Source organism: Bombus flavifrons, chromosome 12, assembly GCF_040668555.2.
Source record: "Bombus flavifrons isolate JBK064 chromosome 12, iyBomFlav1_principal, whole genome shotgun sequence".
NCBI classification, from domain to species: domain Eukaryota; kingdom Metazoa; phylum Arthropoda; class Insecta; order Hymenoptera; family Apidae; genus Bombus; species Bombus flavifrons.
Window position 1 is genome coordinate 558,028 of NC_138453.1, and position 21,937 is coordinate 579,964.

The 21,937-nt window shown below is 34.7% G+C and overlaps 1 protein-coding gene across 1 annotated transcript; it reads right to left on the reverse strand.

Moving 5' to 3' along the window:
* Positions 1–77: 77 nt before the first annotated feature.
* On the reverse strand, positions 78–8,290 carry LOC138185724 (alpha-aminoadipic semialdehyde synthase, mitochondrial-like). Its single transcript, XM_069124885.1, has 11 exons — positions 7,970–8,290; positions 7,406–7,878; positions 7,298–7,301; positions 6,625–6,850; positions 5,317–5,644; positions 4,785–5,148; positions 3,948–4,270; positions 3,544–3,793; positions 2,096–2,359; positions 544–925; positions 78–265 (listed from the first exon to the last, which is right to left on the reverse strand). The coding sequence occupies exons 1-11, from the start codon at positions 7,991–7,993 to the stop codon at positions 150–152; spliced, it is 2,754 nt and encodes a 917-aa protein (XP_068980986.1). The 5' UTR covers positions 7,994–8,290; the 3' UTR covers positions 78–149.
* Positions 8,291–21,937: the final 13,647 nt, after the last annotated feature.

A 21,937-nucleotide genomic window follows, 5' to 3' on the forward strand; every position in this document is an offset into this window, starting at 1 on the left:
ACGGCCTACACAATAACAATTCTGTCGCTGTTGTTTTCGTATGCTTTGTGTTACAAGAGTGGCAATGGAAAGTTAGCTTATATAAGTTAATAATTATATTTATTTATACATTATATTTATAATTACTTGTTATTAATATTATAAAGATGTTAAATCCACTTGGATGTCTCAAAGAATTCTATTCCTTCAGCTTTCAATCGATTGAGTATTGGTCTATAAATATCTGGGGTAAACGGAAAGACTACTCCTCGTTGTTGAATTTCACCTATTAACGAAAAAGAAAAATAATGTACTTTGAAATTATTATTAAATTATATGGTAAAATTTGTTTAGAAGGATGACATGCAATGAAAGTATCAGAAATATACATATGCGTTGATATATAAAATTGCAATAATATGTATTACGTTCTGTGTAAACATAATTTTGAACGCCTTTATGTTAAAAGGGATAACAAATGTCAATCGTAATTTTTATTATTCGATATGTAATACTGAACGAAGAAACATCTTTTAGAATAAACGGGAAAAAGAAGAACTATACCGTCAAGGATCATTTTAACTGCTATTGCCGTCAGATATCCAACACTGCGCGCCATAGCAGAGTATCCTTGTGGTTCGCCATACAACACCAAATTAATTCCTCTGTTTTCTCTTCTGTTGTCTGGCCAGAGTATTCCAACGTCGTATCTTAGAATTACTAGATCTCGTTCATTTTGATCATAGCACAACTTTTTTGACAAATAATGTGTCAAAGTATCGAGAGGCGTATTCAACTTCAATACTAAATCTTCTTCAAGAAGTCCCAAGTCTTCAATTGCTTTTACGCTCTCTTCCGAGTTTAGCATTTCTGCCAACTTCCTTTTCAAATTTTCATAGAAGATATTATCATTCGCCAAACCAAGCAAATTGCAAATTAATACTCTCTGGAACAATAAAAAGTTAAACTTAGGTAATCTATGTAAGATCGATGGAAAATTAAAATAGATACAAAAGAAACAACACTACCACGGAACAATATGAGTAATTTAAAAAGTTTTATCTGCCAAATATCATAACTTTACTGTATCGCATCGAGATTTTAAAAAAGGTTGTAACGCGTATAATACATACGTGTATATTACTGGTATGTTCCAAATTATTCTTGCAGAAAAAGCAGACGTACTTAACCATTTCTCTTTATGTTCTCTTTACCTTAACCATAATCATATGCCCACGTTCTGAATTAAATTCGGATGTGTAGTTTAGTAATTGAAATATTGAAAATGTTAAATACAAAATTTGATACATTTCGTTTAAAGCAGGAAAGATCATGTGGAATCATTTTATGATTCTACTTCATCATTCCGTTGATATACATAGGATATTCGAAAAGGGAGCTATTAAGGTATGAAAAATTCATTACATTATGCATTACTCTACCAAAATAATCAGAGATAAAATGATAGAGTGTTTCCTACTCTGTGCAAGATTCTTAGCAAGAGATGTCAGAAAATTTAAGGAATACTTCTTCGAGCTAAGACAAAATGAAGATATTGATTAGAATATATATATATATAGTAATCTAACAAAGCAAGCCTAGACGGTCTAAACAACGAGAGGTCAAGATCATTTTGATGATAAAAGTGATAACTTGATATACGATAACAACGAGTAGCGCGTGTATATACATATACAGGGTATATAATAATACAAATAGCAGAGTTTTCTGAGAGCATTCACGTTACGATCATAAAAGCTTTCGTTCGTGTGAAGAGGTTTGCTAGCGTACAAAAATATTTTGACCTTCTTCTTCAAAAAACGGACAGAAGGCGCAAAAGCAATGAAAAAATCCACGTGTGTCCTATCGGATCTTATTTCACAGTTACAGCCATTTTTGTGTTTCAATAGTCCGCAACTGTTTACTTGCAAGTTACGAGTGGAATAATTAAGTCTGTCCATTTCGTTTATTAATGTTTAGTTCATTATTATTCTAAAATGTTTTAAAATTGCGAATATGTTTTTTGCTTTACCTAAATTATACTTTAAATAGCAAAAGGCAATTTGCTATTGAGTTGTCATTATTGAATTTACATATAAATGTCACTTTTACATACCCATGTAATATCTGGACCATTTGGATGCAAACTTGGGTGTGGGTTAAGATCCGTTAGTCCAAGAAACTGTAAGGCTCGTATTGTGTTACAGAAACCTTTATATCTTAATGTACCTCGCTGCATTGTTTGTACATTATTAAGTCCATATAAATCCTTGTAAATTGTACTATCACGATTGGGAAAACCTTCCAACGCGAAACCGGGCAAAAAGTCCAAATCTTGAACGGCGGACATAAGGTCTCCTCCTGATTCTATTTCTACAATCTTCAATAGAAAAATAAAATTTATTAATACATAACATAATACTTAATTGTATATTTTTCCCAATCCTTCGATCAAGATCAAATTAATATGTATTTTAATTAATGTACTTTATATGTATGTACATTTTATTTATTGCAGTGACAAAGAAAGCATTGATCCTTGCTGTATCTAGGAAATATATACATTTCCTTTTTTTAGTATGTGTTTAAGGTTACATGTACTTCTTAAAGCCATTATTGAACACAGTGAGAATGATTTATGGAACAAAACGTATCTGTAATAAATCGTATAAACCAATGTATAAACCAATGTATAAATCAATATCTTGCAGAAAATGTAGAGCTCTTTTGCCGAAGTCTTCCTTTTGTAGCATGTTGAGCGAATTAGTTAGCCCATGCTATACCCATTTAATAACGTATTTAAAATAGGTGATTAGGATATGTTGAAAAGAGTTTAGTATGCCACAAGTGTCACAAATATTCGGTTCAGTTTCGGTGATAAAGTAGCAATGTGTCCAGTTTGTATGAGCTATTCTTAATCGAGTTAGTGTTACTTGATCTGACTTTGTGTAGCTTGGTAGATGTTTCATTTCTTCATTCTTCGTTCCATGATTCTATTAACGTTTCAATCAATGCTTTCTGAGATCTTTGTACAAGATAGGTTCGTGATTTATCGTAGATACGCTGAAGCTAACATGTTTCTAAGTTTTCTTCTGCCAAAGGAAATGTCCCAATGACATATCAACGAATTAATATCATTTCAGGATAATCGGCATTAATGGCAAGTTGTTCCTTATTTCCACTTTTAAGCTACTATCCCAAATTGTTTGTCGTGTCAGAAGAAAGCAGTAAAAAATGGGCTGCGAACACTTGCCTATTTTAGGCAAAATCATCGTTAAGATACAGATGCGACTTTTTGAATTGACTTTATTATTTACCCGTAATCTAGTCGCGATCAGTCGAATTCGATTCTAGAATGCTTCAAACATTTAATTCCAAGCAGATGGCTTCAAATATGCATCGATCAATCATTAACGCAAATTCGACCAATTTACAAATACTTTGATTTCATTTCTCCAAAAGAATAAAGCATTTTCATGAATGCTTCTTATGCATTGTTCTTTTACAGATGTTTCATTTGACTGTCTACTTATGTATAGTTAGATATATAATAGATGGACTTACTTGCTTATTGGAATAGAATTTAGCCGATGATAATGTATTCAGCAACACTCCACGTGGCGACCAACTAAATTTATATCGTAAAGGATTAGAGGAACATTCTGGAGCGGGTAAACCGCCACACCAAGATACAAAAGATTCGATTTTTCCACCAGCTTGTTTAACATTGTCAAAACATTCTAGAGCCAATAAATGATCAATACCAGGATCAAGCCCTACTTCGTTAAGTATAGTCACTTCTGATGCAACAGCCCTAGTAATTAACACGTTAATGTATATTCATTTTAAATTGTCATAATTTCTAAATATTGCTTTGATATTAATAAATATTGCTGTTTACGATTTATAAATATCATTTTGTTATATTTGTTTGTATATTTGTTAATATCTATTTAATTGCCACTTACTCTGTATGTAAAGCTTTAACATCTTCATTCGTGTAACTCGCAGTCACTAGGTGAGTTTTAGCATGTATGCATACATTCGCAATAACATGATGTAGAGAATACGGTAACAATGAAACCACTACATCTGCCGATTTTACAATGTCGTTTAAAGTATCAGGACGTTCAATTACATTTAGCAGAACCGGTTCTACCCCGGGGAAATTATTTGCTAATACGTCTGCCTCCTCTTTCAATTGAGATGCAACAGTTAAATGTATGTTATTATCTCTATGTAAATATTCAACCAACGGGGCCGAGACGTGTCCAGCGCCAAGAACGACCACCTATTTACAAAACAATGCTTGTTAATATATTACTTGATATTTAATTACCTTTGACTAATATAATATCTTATTTGAATTATTTATAGTTACTTCGTGATCGTGCTGTTTTGCACAATGAAATTAGATGTCACGTGAAGTAACAAGGAAGCGTCTTATTAATATGATCAAAAATTCATATGTCCATATATGTACAAATATGTAGTCACAGTCAATTGGAAACTTTTATGAAAATGATCTTTCGCCTTATTCTACAAAATTGTTTTAATCGAGAAAAGATAGTGTCTATAACTTTCAAGTTCGAGTACGTAACAACGAGATGTGACTGTGAGACTTCGGAATACGTTTATCAATATCGATTATGTTATTTCAATAATTCGATGAACATTTTTAATAATAAATAATATTCAGATATTACATATACATTTGGATGATATAAAAATAGATAATGTATTGGTACTCGATGAATGAAATTAGTATGGTAAAAATTGACTCGAAAAGTATAATTTTTCTGTACCTTTTTGCTTTGTGCTTCTCTATTGTCTGCCTTATGTCTACAACGGTGATTTAGTAACCTTAATTCTTGGATATATTCAAAATTAGGTGTTAATCGTCCGTTGGATGCTATTATTGCATCATGTACTGCTGGACTAAAGTTATGTTCTTCTAATGGTGCTTTTGCATCCGACTGAATAATATCCAACGCGTAAGGATATAAAAGATTTCCAAAGAAATCCGTAGATTCTTTTGGCAGCTGAGTTGGCATATTGTCAATCGAACAGACTAACACTCCGGGTCCTTTAAAAGACTTTGTATCTTTGTTACGATCAGCATCGTATAAACAAAATGGAGTGTCAATCGTTGTACATTCGTTCATGAACCTATGAACATTTTAAAAATAAGTATAAGGAGAGCTTAAGAATTGGCTTTTATATATAGTATATAAAAAGATCGGTGTGAATGTCTAAATCTGTAATGTTAATGTATAAAAAAATCACTTGAGTAAACGATATGCGTGTTATATTAATATTGAATAAATTTAAACTTACTCGATACTGCCGCCAGGGTCTGCAGATATATCACAGATAGCTAACATTCGGTGGGGTAAAGAAGGAGCACCAACACTTGATGGTAACCAGGGAGTATAAGCTGGTCTTAGCAAGTATTTTGCATCTGGTATTGTTAACAATTTAGGCGAGTCAACAGCCCAATATATTCCATTAATTATCACCGATGCGTATGGTGCAATCTTTTTGCTGAAAGTGGAAATATATCTCTCAGGATGCTTGTCACATTCATCAGAATCAAAACCACCTCCATCTTTTCTTTCTAGATGATGTCTTCGTCTTACCTCGCATCCGTATATCTTCGTTGTATCTAAAACAATGTTGCCTCTTGTTTAAAATGCAATGATATTTACAATAAAATACAGCCAGTCACAAAAGTCTACATATACCTGCGGAATTTTCTTTGTATATGATTTACCTGTCGCAATTTGTCACAATATTATTTCTACCTACGATATAATTATTGTCGGTGTATTTCTAAAAAATATAGGGATAAAGGAATCAAAGGAATCAGAGATAACAGGTGTATGTCATTTTTGTAACACTGTATTTTCTATTTCCTTTTTACTTCTTTCTTCCTGATAGAAACGAAAGTAAATGAATATGTGTCTTAAATCACGACTTCCAACAAACTCATAGAGTTCATGTTTTTTACTATAATATTTCATACTTAAGAGATCTACATATCTTTCTACAGGCTTTTACTACATATCTATCTTATCTACGGGCTTTTGTCACTAACTATACGCAAGATGAACCACGTATAATGGCCCAGAAAAATTCACTGAATTTTTATCTTTCGATTAAACAATATATACAAAGTTTGTAGTATAAACGAGAAGAGTATGATTCTTCAAGATTGTCATAATTCCTACGTGCTAAGAATCATATAATTATGTCTAGACTGCGGATTTTTATGCGTTTATAGAAAATTTAAAAGTGAAACGTGCTTTGGATTCGTGATTCAAACGTTTACCACTAATGAAAACAACATGATGAACATAAATGGAACATATTTTTAAATAAGTCTCTTTTTCCTTTCTTTTTAAATCTCATATTCAATCAATGGTAATCCAATTAAACTTCAATATATAGTACCAAGTACTCCAAATTCAATTTCTTTCTTCAATCGATAATTATGAAATAGATATTAATTTAATTTGACATTCAAATGAATTGTTCCACTTTGTTGTTGAATTATGAACCGGAGGAAAGTACAAATCTCTAATATTTACAGATTTATTATGAAATAAATTATAATAGTAAAATATATAAATATGCAACGCTTACCGCCATGTTCGGCAACCTTTTTCAACATTTCGGGTGGAACGTATTCGTGAGGAAGCTCTTGAAAAACTTCTTGACCGCCTTGACTTACATTGTCACTGCCAGTGAATATAAAAGTCAATGGTCCAATTGATTTAGGCATAGTACCTAATGCTATTTCGTACCCTGCATCTCGTATAGCTTGCCTTGCCATAGCGGAATCTCTATAATTGTGTGCTGGACCAATATGCTAGTAAACAATAATAACCGTTATTTATAGACAAACAATAAGTATATAAAAATAAATACATATTTATTAATTTATTTACTAATTGTAGTATACGCGTCCGATTTAAATGTGTGCACGCTACCATTTTTCTAATTACTAAAAATGATTAATAATTTTGAACGCTACTTCCTACAATATTTTTTTACGTAAAATTTAATGCTTTATCCAAATTCGAGATAAAATGTTAGACATTCCATCGAAAAACTAATATCCGTGATATTCCGATAAAAAAAAAAGCAAAGTTAATGTCTGAAACCCTTTTTTTTCGTATGGCGAATAATTTACGAGTTATTTGAACGTATTTTTAAACCAACAGCTATATATTAAATAAAAATAGAAGATTCTTTGAGAAATTTTATTTGTTTTATTAAATTTTTTACATGTGTTTCAAAAGGGAAACTTTTTTACCATCCTATATGTATCTATGATAAAATAATAGTAAATTTAATTGCATAAAATACTTTCCAACATAATTATCATTGTTATAGTAAATTTCTTAACTTAATGTGATCTTACCATGAATGTCCTAACGCAAGTAATCTTAATCCAAGTCCATGTAATATATTCACCATACCAGCTACACCAGCATATTTCCCGAAGGCAACCACTCTTTGTACATTATCATCTGTTAACTTTTCATAATCTAACAAACGTATATTCTTTTCCAGAATAGCATCCAGAAGAGGCATATTACTTTCTTGCGCCTTAATAGTATGAGAAAAGAAACAGTAAGTTCTATTCGATATAAGTTGATCCACAGGAACTTGTTTAACTCCAAAAATGACGGAAGCAGGACTAATATCCTCTTGTAGTATAGCGCCTGCAGCTTGGTAGGCATGTGCAGGATAAGCTCTTCTATTACTAGGCTGTACAATTACTTTCACTCCTGCCCTAATTAATTGGCGAACATTCGCAGGTGCCAAAGGAGCTCTTCTTTCCCATACTGATTGATCTTCTCTTCTGATTGCTATTATTTTGCCTTTTAAATTCTGTGAAAAATATTTTGTGATATCTATTCTTAACACATACAAGAAAATATATATTCGTATCTGTTCTTATTTTATAGCGCGCACTACTTACATTCATACAACGTGCTGAAGACATGATGAAGTATACTATTAATAAATTCACATTAAGTTCGCAATTGCGTAATTGAAAAGCCTTTAATATGACACCATATAATCGCGTAAAAAATACAAAAAGACTTCCTATCAATGTAACGTGTGTTCACTTCATTGAGTCTACAATAATAAAGTGGCAAGAGAAGAATGCATACCGCAATACAGCATAACTACGTCTATTTGGAAATAAAGTTGTATTACTGCCATGATATTACATGGGTCAGTGAGGTCAAACTCAGAATATGTTATTCTTACTACATCACTGATAAACACCAAGCCACGTGTTTATCGAAACGATTTGACTTTCTTCCACAACATGATTTCCATCACTTCACAATTACTTCATATTGAAGATGCAATCTTTTTTTTATTTCTTTCAATGTGACGTAATAATAAATGAAATTTTTCTTTAGTCCAATGTATCTTGCATTCGCTAATGACATATCGTTTCTCTATATTAAGTACTACGATAGATTATTAGGAAATATAATATATTCGAAAATGTTGAATCGGCTTGAATCATTTGAAAGTATTTCGTAGCTCAAAAATATTGGAATCCCCCAGAATGTTAGCATTCTCAAGAATATTGTAATTCCCGAGTATTCCGAGAACTTGAATCATGGTTTGGTACGGGTTTTTTAAAATATAGCCAACGATTTTTCCAAATTTTGAATCCCGACATGTTTTTCTTGAAACGAAAAATTACAATGGTGTGCAAAAGTGTATAAACAGACCGCTAGTCTTATGAAAAACGCGATAATACTACCAATTATTCGATTGATCGGTAAGGATTAGCTAATTGCTAAGGAATAACTAATACGAGGTGAATCTGTCAAACAAAATATAATAGTTTAGTTTCATTTGTATCAACAATATACGGAATATTTTATAAGAATAAAGACTTGAAACCACGTTTACAGTTTTGCACATTTCGTCAGAAACGGACTAAACAGTGAATAAACGGTAGGAAACGGAACAGTAAACAAATAGATAAATAATTTCAATCTGGAAGCCTTGAATAGGAGTTGATTTACAAATTTTATAATGTTTTCAATATCCCACGTAATTTACCATTACAAATATCTACGGTTATTATCAACAACAGTTTTTCCAATTTCCGCATCCGTCTTTACTTCTTGTTTCCTTTTATTCGGTTGGCAACTAAGTGATTGTGGATTTTATCATTAGGTGGTAATGACAAAATCCGTGATCACTTAGTTACCAACTCAATAGTTTCCTGTAATTAGGTACTTCTCTTCTTTGATTTTCCTCCTCTCTTCCCCCTGCTCATTTCTGACCCCATCTGCATCTTCTATCTTCCTTTCCTTCTATCCTTTTATCCTTTTACCCTTTTTACCTTCCCTAACCACTTCACTGTTTTCTCTGCCTTTTTCTGCTGTTTCTTTCATACTAATCCCTGCCGTCTTCACCTCTTCACATTTCTCCAATCAATGTCTTAACGTGTCTTAGCAAAATCTATTCGTGTTTTCCGTGCTACCGCATCTTGCTCTAGCTTAGGTTTTTCACTAGACCATATGTACCTATTTAACTTTGGCATAATCCGTGTGCAATCTGGATCTTTGTATCTTACTACATCATCTTTACTTCTGCAACCCTTCCTCTCTTACCCTTAATATTTTCTCCTCTCATAATTTAGTGGTCTTTATGTTAATCTTGTTTTCAATTTCTCTCTCTTACCTTCTTCCCACACTATACAGTCTGGGATGCACAAAATGAAACAGTATCATTCCTTTATGTGATAATGGCTTATCTCTGCGGTAAATCGCAGAGAAATATGGTACGAGTATGAGTGATAATTTCGAAAATAAAAAGAAAAAAACGAAACTATGGTGGTGTGCTAAATTTTACAAGAAATGGTAAGCCGCAGATTATTTCCGACAGAGAGGTGCATAAAATTGTACGTCGTATTCGGTCTATATGTCATAAAATACCAAAAACCGCTACTACTATATTTATCTTATAATTACCTTAACCCTTATCGATCAATCGAACTGGAATCGAATTGGTAGTATTATCGTCCTTTTTTTTATCAAACTTGTGGTACGTATTTATACTTTTGCTTGTTATTGTATATCATATTAAGAAATCGTTCGATTTGATTTTGTTATAATGGAAAAACCGTTTCCTGCTATGTCAAAAAATCGTTACCGTTTGATTAACAAACTGACGCCTTGTCAAGTTATATAAGGAACACGGAAGTCGCGCGCGAGCTCTTTTGTGCCTGAAATTCCGGAGAGTAAACATCGAAGAAGAATTAAATATAAGGTAAATAAAAAAAAAAAAATCAATAACAACATTGTAACTAGTAATTCATAATGTCTAAACCATTAATTTACAACACTTAAGCTATTAATTTATAACATTTGAGCCATTAATTTATAACATTTAAGCCATTAATTAATAACATTTAAGCTATTAATTTCTAACATTTAAACTATTAATTTATAACATGTAAGCCATTAATTTAGAACATTTAAACTATTATTTTATACATTTAAGCCATTAATTTATAACATTTAAACTATTAATTTCTAACATTTAAGCCATTAATTTATAACATTTAAGCTATTAATTTATAACATTTAAGCCTTTAATTTGTAACTCTACATCCATTGATTTAAATCAATACCATCAATTCGTAGTGAGTGAATTAATGATTTATTTTGTTTTATTTTATTAACGGAATCCATCAAGTCTTTGAAGTGCTATTTTATTTCTATATAGCATTATTTTTTAATTATAAATACAGTAATTAATCTCTTATTTCATTATTTCGTATAAAACCTGTGGTAACACAGAGTGTAATTTTAAGATGTAATTTTCCATTTCTGCTCAAAACCAAGGACACAGCACCATATTCATGGAATCAAGGAAGCAAGTGCAATTTAACCGAAGGCAACGACATCTTATCATTTGTCCATACGCGCTACAATTGGTACCTCGCATAGTTTCGTTTCTTCGATGATAAATTCAATATTCAAGTATGATTATGCGGATCCACGTACTACAGCTATTCTAATTAATAAATTTCAATACACGCCACTTCTTTATTATAAAATAATTTTACATCTCTGCTTCCAATGCTTAGAAACTCTTTATGTAAATGGGACCCGAGCGTAGTTACCTCCTCGTGGTGGGTCCTGGTAATTGGTATCGTTTTCCAAATAATAATACATCAAGTACTATTTTGAATATTAGTATTATTATTTGAAAACGATATCAAGCTAAAAACTACTTGAATATAGTCTGGTCTTGATCATCCAAAATAGTTTTGGTGATCTAGACTGGACTAATACCCCCGCGGGGACACCGTGGGACATCGTGGGACATCGTGGGACATCGCAGGACACCGTGGGATGCGAGCGTTTTAGCCTTAATTAATCATAAGGTAGATACCTATGTTATGTGCATTGTAAGCTCATTCTGTACAAAGACACTTATCTATCTTGGAACGAAAAATAAAGATCTCGTCTCTCTTGATCCCCTCGCTTACCACACTGGAAAAATTGTTCCCACGATATATCGGTTCACGGTCGCTCAGTTCTTTCAAACCGTAGCGTGACGTACTCGCTCGCGCGTACGTCCGGGTACGTGCGGGTCAACGTGCACTGGACAACTCTTTGGATTCGTAAGTCGCCCCAAGCGCACCTCTGTGGTTAGTAATTACTCGACAACTGCCCGTCGTTTGCCTCGAATCACGGGAGTTGTCATCGCACTGGTGATACCTGCGATCCGCAATACTGTCCGATTGGTACTTCGGTACTCGGACAGAAACCCGCATTTCACGTCCTCCGTAATCCTGTTTAAGTGAAAAACTCGCGGGCGGGGGGACCCACTGTTCAGTTAGGGTAATGCCTTCGTAATCCTGTTCAGCGGTCCATCCTCGTGAGTGGACCCCACTGTTAAGTTGAGGCCTCTTGCCTTCGTAATCCTGTTCAGCGGTCCCTCCCCGGGTTCTCACTTCGTCAGTTGGAGTGTGTTAAATTGCAGGCCTGTTTGCTAGGTCACTAGTATCATCGGTCGGTGCCATCAACCGTGATAAGATCCAGACGACGTGACAGGAATCGAGCGAAGGTCAATGCTTGGGCTTTCCGCCGAACCTTAGGGTTATCTGGTACACGGGAGTACGTCGCGTAGGTTTGCTAGTTCTTTCGAGAGATCGTGATTTCTTTTGTTCCGGGCGCGCCGCGGTTTTTCTTTCATCGTCTGATTGTTGGGGCTCCTTTTCCATAGTAGCCTCATTTTTTTTCTTTCGTTCCAAGTTCGACAAATGTGTCTTTGATACGGAATGTTGCCGATAGGGTTGCGAATTATTGTACGATGTTTGTACTAATCGATGTAATCGTTGTATGGGAGATGAATGTTGCGTTGTGTGGGAGATAGATGTTGCGTTACGTATGCTTTGTTCTACGTTTGTAAAGATTCGTGTAACTGCTGCGTAGGAGATAGGTGTTTCGCGGTTAGGCTACGAAATGACTATCTCTTTACGCAGGCCCATGGTCAAGTAGAGTCAAAACTCGACATTCTGCCAATAGGTTGAATGTCGAGATCGATGTGTAGTGTTAAATAACCCATGGGCGGGTCTCGTGCGTAGTCACCTCCTCGTGGTGAGACCTGGTAATTGGCATCGTTTTCCAAAAATTAATCAGTGCATTTTCTTTCGGATTTGCGAATTTTTTCCATTTGGGAGGCTGATATGTTGTACCAGATTGGGCAGCCGTATGTTATAATTGGTCTGATTAGTGCTTGATAGCACAGGATTTTTACGTGACTGTTGAGATGTTTAGAGTAAAATAATCTTTTTATTCTCCAGAATGCTTTACTGGCTTTGGAGAGTTGGATTTGAATGTGCTGCTTGTAGCTTAGTTTATCGTCTATGTTTATACCTAGGTATTTAACGCAGTTTTTATGTGGTATGAGCTCCCCTTCGTTTGCTTTTTCCCTTAGTTGAAATTTTCTGCAGTGTTCCCTTTCTATTGGACCGATTTTGCTTGACTTGGGTCTAAACAATATGGTTTCGCATTTGCTTGTGTTTGTTTTTAGCTTCCATGTGTTGCAATAATCGTTAATTTTTTCAAAGAGTTCTTGTAGTTCTGTTTTTATTGTTTTGGTTTTGTGGCCTGTTACGTAGATGATTAGGTCATCTGCGAAGGCTATGGAGCGTTTATGGGTGGATGTATTGAGATTAAAGAGGTTTAGTAAGTCACTATTGTAAATATTGAAAAGTAGCGGGGAGTTTACTGTGCCTTGTTGCAGACCGTTTTTTATGGAGAATTCTTTGCTGGATGTGTGTGATCCTTCAGTCATTACGAATGTTCTGCTTGTGATCATGTCCCAAACTATTTTAATTAGGTATTTGGGAAAGTTTTTCTTGATTAATTTGTATATGAGACCTGGGATCCAGACTGTGTCGAAAGCTTTTTCGAGGTCTATTAGGCAGGCGGCTACTCGTTGTTTTGCGTTTAGCGCCCAGCAGATGTCCGACGTAAGTTTGTTTATATCGTGAATTGTGGAGTGTTTGTGTCGCAAGCCAAATTCATTTTCTGGGATTATGTCATTTTTTGAGCAGAAGGAGGTGAGGAGGTTGTTTATGATTATTTCAAATACTTTGCTTATGTTGGGGAGGAGACTTATGGGTCGTAGGTTTGCGGGTGATGAGCCGTCTTTATCTCTTTTTGTTATAGCTATCAGTTTGGCTTTTTTCCATTTTTTGGGGAAATATGTGTTGTTTAGTGCATTGCTGAAGAGTACTGTGTAGTACCATTTTATTTTGTTCTGTAGGCGCTTGAGTAGGATGTTTGGGATGCCGTCGAAGCCGGAGGATTTTTTGTTGTTTAGTTTGGAGAAGATTTTGTTCAGTTGATTGTAGTTTGTGAAGTAGTTTATTTCTGGTTCCGGTTGTTTGGGATTGTCTGCGGTGTTTTCGTTTGAGAATGTGCTGACTGTTTTGTTTAGCGTTATGTCTTGTTCCATTTCATTTTTGAGTTTGTTTGTTTCGGCGGTGATAATTCTGTTTAGTTGTTCACGGCCCATGTGTTCGTTTTGTGTGTGTGTCTTGGAAAAGTGGGTGCCGATAATGTCTAGTTTTTCTGTTGATTTGGCTATTATGAAGTTACCCTCAGTGTCTTTGATGGTGTTGCGTGTCGTTATACCTGCTTCTTGGATGAGGGAAGCTTTTTCTGGGGGCAATTTGAGGGGTGAGATGGGGTTTTGTCCTTTTGGCCTGAAGATTTGATTTATTTGTGGGAACATGTCGGCTGTGTCGTTTTTGGAGATGTTTTTTATTTTGTTTGTCCAGTGATGGTTTATGGAGCTTGCGAATTCTTGTTTCAGTTGTGTTTTTATTTCGTATAGAAGGTACTTTAGAAATTCTAATTCTTCTCTTTTGTCATAAGAATAGTTGAATTTTATATTGTTTACTTTGGAGAGTATGTAGCTTTTGTCTCGTTGTAGTTCTTTTATTTTATTGTTGATATAGGGCTCGCATGAATTTTCTTGTTTTATGATTGGCACGGATTTTTGGGGAGCGATTTGTGTATGTTTTTCTATTTCGTCTAGGAATGAGTCGATTTGACTGTTAGTTAGATTGGCGTTGTTGTAGATCTTTAGGTCGCAGTTCTGTTCGAGTATGTTTTGGAATTTTTTCCAATCGGTCTTTTTGTACCTGGGTGCCTCGGTCTGTGTTTCGAGTGTTAGGAGGTCCGATGTATTCTTTTTTATGTGAAATACTAGGGCGCTATGGTCACTGTTATAGGCTAAGGTTTTTAGGGTGTTGTTTGGGCGTAGGTTTTGAAATGTTAGTCGCGCATCTGCTAAGCATATGTCCAGGTATGAGCCTCCTTTTGGGTAAGAGGGTAGTTCGGAGCTGTATAAGATTGTTTTGAAGTGAATGCTTTTATTGTCTAGCCAGTTTCTAATGAAGTTGCCTCTCGTGTTGTTTATTTCGTTTTTCCAGCTGGTGTGTTTTGCGTTAAGGTCGCCTGCTATTATATAGTAGTTTTCCGGTTTGTTGAGCTGTAGGAGTTCGAAGAGTTTATTGAATTCTTCGCTAAATTCCTTCCGATTTCCATAGGTTGCGTAGGCTGCAGTGACAAATAGGTTTTCCTTATCGCTTATTTTTATTTTTATGATCGTTGTTTCTAGGATTTTGAAACTTGTTATTTTGTCATTTAGAATTGTTTTGTGTTTTATAGGGTTTTTTATGACGATTGCTGTTCCTCCTCCTTGGCTGGCGTTCGGTCTGTCTTGTCTTATCATGGAGTAGTTTTTGAAGTGTACTTTGTGTCTTTTATTTAGTTTTGTTTCTGAGATGAGTACGATGTCGGGGGTTTCTTTATTTATTAGGGTTAGCATACTGTATCTTTTTTGATTTGAAATTAGGGAGTTGGCATTTATTGCAATTATTTTCAGATCTTTTAAGTTTAATTTATTTGTTTTTTGCTGTACTTGTTGGTTTTGAGGTTTTTGGTTATTTGTCATATATGCTATTGAAAGTGTTGAAGATGGCGTCGATCCTTTCTTCATGCGTTGATAGTGTTGTTTTTATGTCGTTTAATTGCATTTGCTGTTCTTTTAGCGCTTGGAGTATGCTTTTTTTGAAGTCTTCAATGATGTTTGTTATGTTTAGTTGGGGGGTGTTGTCGATTGTAGATGGGCTTTGGCCTGGGCGCGGATCTAAGTTTGTTTTTTGTGGTGTGTCTTCGGTTGTTTTATTTTTTATTATTTGCCGTTTCACTATGTCCGAGAACTTTAGTTCTGGGACGTATTTACGGCTGATTTGGGCAATTCGTTCTGCTTTTGTTTCTTTGTCTTTTTTTATCTTTTTTGATAAGTTTTTGCGTATTTCTACGAGTTTGGGGCACCCCTTGTATGACGCTGGGTGTCCGTAGTTTTTGCAGATTACGCAGAATATTTTGTCCTTAGTGACTGCGTCTTCTTTTTTTATTTTGCAGTCGCCTGGGCCATGGGGCTCTGTGCATTTTACACAGCGATAGTTTAGGTTGCAGTTTTGTGCAGTGTGCCCTAGTCGCTGGCATTTATGACATTGAATTATGTCATCCTTTCTTTTTATTATTTTTTCCCATTTTATCTTAAAATAGTTAAAATGGTTTATTTTTATTAGATTGCTTATATTGCTGTGAGGGGATAGTTGAATTATATAAATTGGGAGCAGTATGTTGTTCTCCCTTGATCTTTTTGTCGTGAACCGTGAGACTTTCGTAAATTGTACGTCGTCTATTTGTAGTGATTGTAGGTCTGCGAGTATTTCTGTTTCGGTGTAGCTGTTGTCTAGTCCTTTTAGTAAGTATGTGTGGTGTTTTTCTGTTTTGGGTGTGTAGGTGTAGTAGGTTGTGTTTGCTGCTCTGAGTGTTTCTTTGGCTTTGTGGAAGTCGGGTATGTTTCGTAGGTATAGCGCATGTTTACCTGTGTGTATCCTTTTAATGTGGAAATTTTTAATATTTGACACTTTTTCCATGAGGGCTATTGTGTCTTTTGGGTCTTGGGTTGTGATAACGATGGGTGGAGGTTTGATTTCCCTTGTAGCGATAGGGGCGTTCGTACGTTCATCTGCGGTGTGTCTGCTGGGGTGTCCGTTCGGTGTCCGGCTCCCCTTTGGCGATGATGTTGGCGCTAGGCCTCCAGGGTTGTTCGCTGAGGCCTGTCGCCTCTCCGGTGATGGAAGTCTTGGCGATGTGGTGGGTCTGTGTTTACCCATTTTGCCTCTTAATGAGTCGTTTTTTTTTTTATTTGCTCTAAGGTTGAGCACGGCGTTGAGTAGTTTGTTGCATCCTGTTGGGGATGAGATTCTGGTTCGGTTTGTAATATTTCGAATCTATTGCTGGTTGTAATTGCTAGAGGTGGGGTTGCTCTTATGGGCCTCATGGTTGCGAATTCCGCAGCTTTTTCTTCCTGTGTGCGGAGAATTTCCTCGTTTGCGTTTACGAGTCTTTTTGTCCTGGCAATCAGGTTTGGTTGTGGATTGAGTTTCCGCGTCTTTTGCGCGGAAAGTCCTAAGCTATTGTTGATTTCTATAATTGCTTTCTGTGCGTTTATTTTTCTTTTTAGCGTTTGTTTTTTTGATAAGTCTAGGGCGGATTCCGTTTTCTTGCTTTTTGCTTCATTCTCGGTGGCTCCTATTTTTTTATATACCTTAATTTTGTTTTTTTTTTTATTATTGTTTTATGGCGATGATGTCACTGCAATGTTTTTCACTGTTTGACACTTTTTCACTTGTTATCACTTTTTCCTTTACTTATTTGAGAGTGTTTTTTTTTTTTTTTTTGCTTTGACGCGCGCACTGTTAGGACCTAAGCCTGGTGTCCCTTTCTGGGCTGTGAGGTCCGTCCTGTTCGGAGGTTTACGGTCAACTCCGGAGCTAACCGGGCTCTTTACGTATTGCTTGCTTAAACCTACATTTATGTTTAATCCATTTTTTCCACAATCACCATTCTTTTATCTTCTATCTTTTCATCATAAAAATATTTTACATACATCCTATTATTCTCTACCCTTTCTTCCATTCGCCACCCATTTACCAGTTATTAAATTTACCAAATCCTATAAATTTCTCTCTTCTTTCTGTGCCAACTTTCCTTTCTCGAACAACATTACGCCTTTCAACAATTTCCTTTCTCTCTATTCCCTTCCGCTAAACCTTCTTCCAACGTTCTTATTTCCTGTCCGACTCCGTAAGGCACTATAATTCTCACCGAAACTTACACTGAGGATATAATTACCACCATATTTCCTATAATTCTATATAATCACTACATTTAATAATACCGTTCCATTTTATTTCTAATACCTTTCGTGTTCTTCCTTATTAATATATTTCCAGATATAATTACTACCTTTCGTAATGGTATTTTATTCCATTACCCATACATTTTACAATTACACCTTTCTTATCGCAACCATATTCTTAACCTTTAAAAGCTATTCTATCTGTCATTTATTTTTTTAAAGCTTACTTTCACAATTTATGGTCAATAGTCGAATAAACAACGCGCACGTATCTCCTAAATGTATCTTTATTTATTCTTTAGTCTCCTAGAATCCAAATAAATCCATTCTTTTGCCATCCAGAAAATTATATTGCCTTGCGTATTACCTATTATCATTTTATACTCTCTTTTCCTTCTTTTCTTACTTCTTTCAACTTTCACGCATCTAACGTCTACAATCCTTTTACATATTTTACAATTTTCTAGCAAAACTAACCCATGTTTTGACAAATTCCCATGCTGTATCAACATCGCTATTACCTTTCCTGCTCCACCTTTCACACACCCAAGTTAGGAACGCGTTTATTTTTATTTACGCATCTTTATTATACACCTCGTCTTTTCACCCTGTATTTTTACGCTCTTATCGTTACTTGTTTTACGCAAAACGTTTCACATTTCCAAACGATTTTATTTGCACTTCTTATTTACACATTTACAAGATACTTCTCCCTGTCCTCCCCTCGTTTCACACTTTTTCTCCCACGCTCGCACGCAACCAACCAGATAATACATTTTCTCGTTATCAACGATTAAACGCTCTTTTCCTTCTTCCTCTTGTTAATCCTCTTGTTAATCCTCTTGCAGCTCGTTGTTATTCGTCACAGTCCATTTCTCCAGATGCACCGTCCATCCATGCTCGCAGGGCAATTTATACAAAGAAGAACAAACCGATACGATAACCTATAACTAGATATGAGATAATTAGAATTACCGTTCGCCACAGTGATGCCACAATGTGCGATCAACGTACCTTTGCGTTAAATTTCCAGTTACACAAAATATCGTACACAGCCCCGACCAACTCTGAAAAACTCTGCAACAGTGGAACGTGGCCGTCAGACGGCAGAGTCACCATCATGAACTACGCACAGTTTGGATCGATCACTTTGTCCAATAAACTATTCGAATACTTTCGAATAAATTTAATACACTATATATATAATACTATATAATATATATTATACCAGGTATGTAAATATGAAACCGGATCGGTTTGAGGCAAACCAGTCATCGAGCCATTTTCGTACATTTTCGTAAGAAGTGAAGTGCTGGTCGGAAAGTGCGTGTCCCATAGATGCAAATAAATAGTAATCGGATGGAGCCAAGTCTGGTGAGTAAGCCGCGTGCAAAAATATTTCCCAACTGAACGCTTCGATCGTTTCCTTGACCATTTTTGCTGTATGCGATGGTGCATTATCACGAAGCAAAATTGCTTTGTGTTGCCTTTTTTGATATTCTGGTCGTTTTTCACGCAAAGCTTGATTCAAATCGATCATTTGTTGTCGGTAGCGTTCGGTATTAACGGTTTCGCCAAGTTTTAACAGCTCGATGGTCTTTTTCGGTGGTCTTCCACGTTCTTCGTTCCTCGCGTCAAAATTGCCACTTCTGAATTTTTTAAACCACTCAAAGCACTGTGATTTACCAAGAGCATGCTCACCGTAAGCTTCGACAAGCATTCCATGCGATTCTGCAGCAGTTTTCTTCAAATGGTAACAGAAAATCAATGCTGTCCGCAAATCGTAGTTTCCAGGCACAAAATTTGACATGTTCAACGCTATTACAAACTATGCTGTTGTATGAAACTTGTATTGTTCCGAGTCGAAAATGTTTGTGAGATATCAACAAAGACTTTTGGCATCAATGACGCAGTTTAATGATAATTACATTATCAGCTAGGGCCATCTATAGGCAAATTCCGGTTTCATACTTACAGACCTGATATACATTACGTGGTAATGACAAAATCTCCAATCACTTAGTTGCCAACCCAATATCACGTTATATAGTATTACGTTATTTAGAATTACGTTATAATGTATTACGTTATATAGTATTAGATAGGTACAAGAACAAGGACAGAGTTATAATAAGTTAACATTTATTATGATACTTACAATCATCACAAGAGTTTACTATTTACAAAGAAAATTTGTTTATTATGTTATTCACATGTTATTTATCAGACGGTAGTTGTGTCTTGTTTGTGATCGTTTATACATATAGATCGCATTCGTATATTTTGCATCTGTGTCTTTGCCATGTTATGCTTCCAACGTAACGAAGTGGATTTAAGACGACCTGAGAATAAATTAGTAAATTTATGTTTAATTAATCAAATTTATACTTGTAGCATTAAACGCAAATTTTATTATTCGTTGTAAATTATCAACTAATAACTTCCTAAATACGCAAAATAAAAATGTAATGATGCATTAAATGACATGTTCGATAATAAAATAAATAGTTCGATAGTAAAAAATTTATCGTAACCTTCTAACAAGTGCGCAACAGTCTCCTAACAAAAGTCATAATCTAACGAATGCCGACATCACCAGAATGAAAAGTTTGAAATATTGCATTTGAGATCGTATTTATTAGATAACTATCGATATTTAAAAATTAACCAAAATATCCCTCAGATATCTTAAGCAATCAACTATGTGTAAAATATAATATAATCCAATAATTGCTTACCTGAGTTATAAGATATCACATCTGTTCGCTTTACGAAGTCATGCATTGGAGAATCGTCGCAGTTTGTACGTTTGCATATTATTAGTTGGAAATAGAGCCGAAACCTGTAAGAAAATCAAAAGACATCAATTTACAATCTACGTGATTCATATATACGTACGTAGTTGTATTTAAAAAATTAATCAGTGAATTCCGTCGAATATTTTACGCGTTAAAAAGTTACGTATTAAGAATCGTAACAAGACACTAATACTCTAAAGATATAAACATGCTCACTGGACAATTACAAAATAAAATCAGGTTATAAAAATTCTCCGAATTTTTTAAGGATCAAGTTCGTAGCCAAAAAATTTGAAAAAAGATCACAAACATGTATGCCATTGTACAGAATACCTTTGATTTTTGTCATAAGTGTCAATTAAGTAGAACAAAAAGAGTGGAGCTTAAACTGTAAATTGCGTTTCTGGCTTCTGTAACTATCCTTGTAGTAGGAGTAGTGGCTTGATACTTTGCAAAAACATATTTGTACTATAAAGATGTATTTACTATAAAAATGATTCTATGCCAGCACTCCATTGGTTATTTGTTATTTGCGCAAATTCCAAATTTTTGTTGTTGTTTGCTTCATTTTCAAAATATTTTCTATATGTACATCATATTATGATATCTTTGATTTTGTAAAAAGCTGCACAGATGTTACATAGATTAACGTCCAAGTTACTTTTAAGATGATTTCTAATTTCTATGGCATCTTCAGAGTTTACTTTATCATTCGAATGATAAATAGTCTGTCCAAGTTAATGAATATTCTGTGAATGTTCATTTGCAGAATCATATTTTGCGGTCTTCCTTATTCCATATCTATGAATTATACATGCGGTGGATCTATTAGGTACAGTTCTCAAAAAAGTAAACTTTTACATTAATAATGCAAATCTAGGTAAATTTATTTATTGGTAATTTTTACTGAATGAAATTTTATGCATTGCTAGCGTCCTTAACGTTCTTAAATACTCTGTTATAATTAATTATTATTAAAGAGTGGTGCATGCGTTATAGATTCTTTCGTAAACTCTGTGAATTAAGTCGACTCATGAACGATTTTTGTTATGCTTGCAAGTACATTTGATCTCCTGCATAGTGTCTATTCTAAAAGTTTTGCGCGAATACTATTGTTTTATAAAAATTATTTACTAAACCGATTTTTTATGGAGAATTGTTTGAAACTGGTCGGCGTACGAATACATTTCATATCAACTGTAGACGCGTTTAATGTCTGCTGTGATATTCATCTTTTGACTTTTAATTACCTAATTCTCTCTCATCATCTCGAACAATGCATTTGGCGGTTTCAACAATGTTTCGATGGAATATCGATTTTCGATACTGTATAATACCATACTAACAAAACATTTTTACTTCCT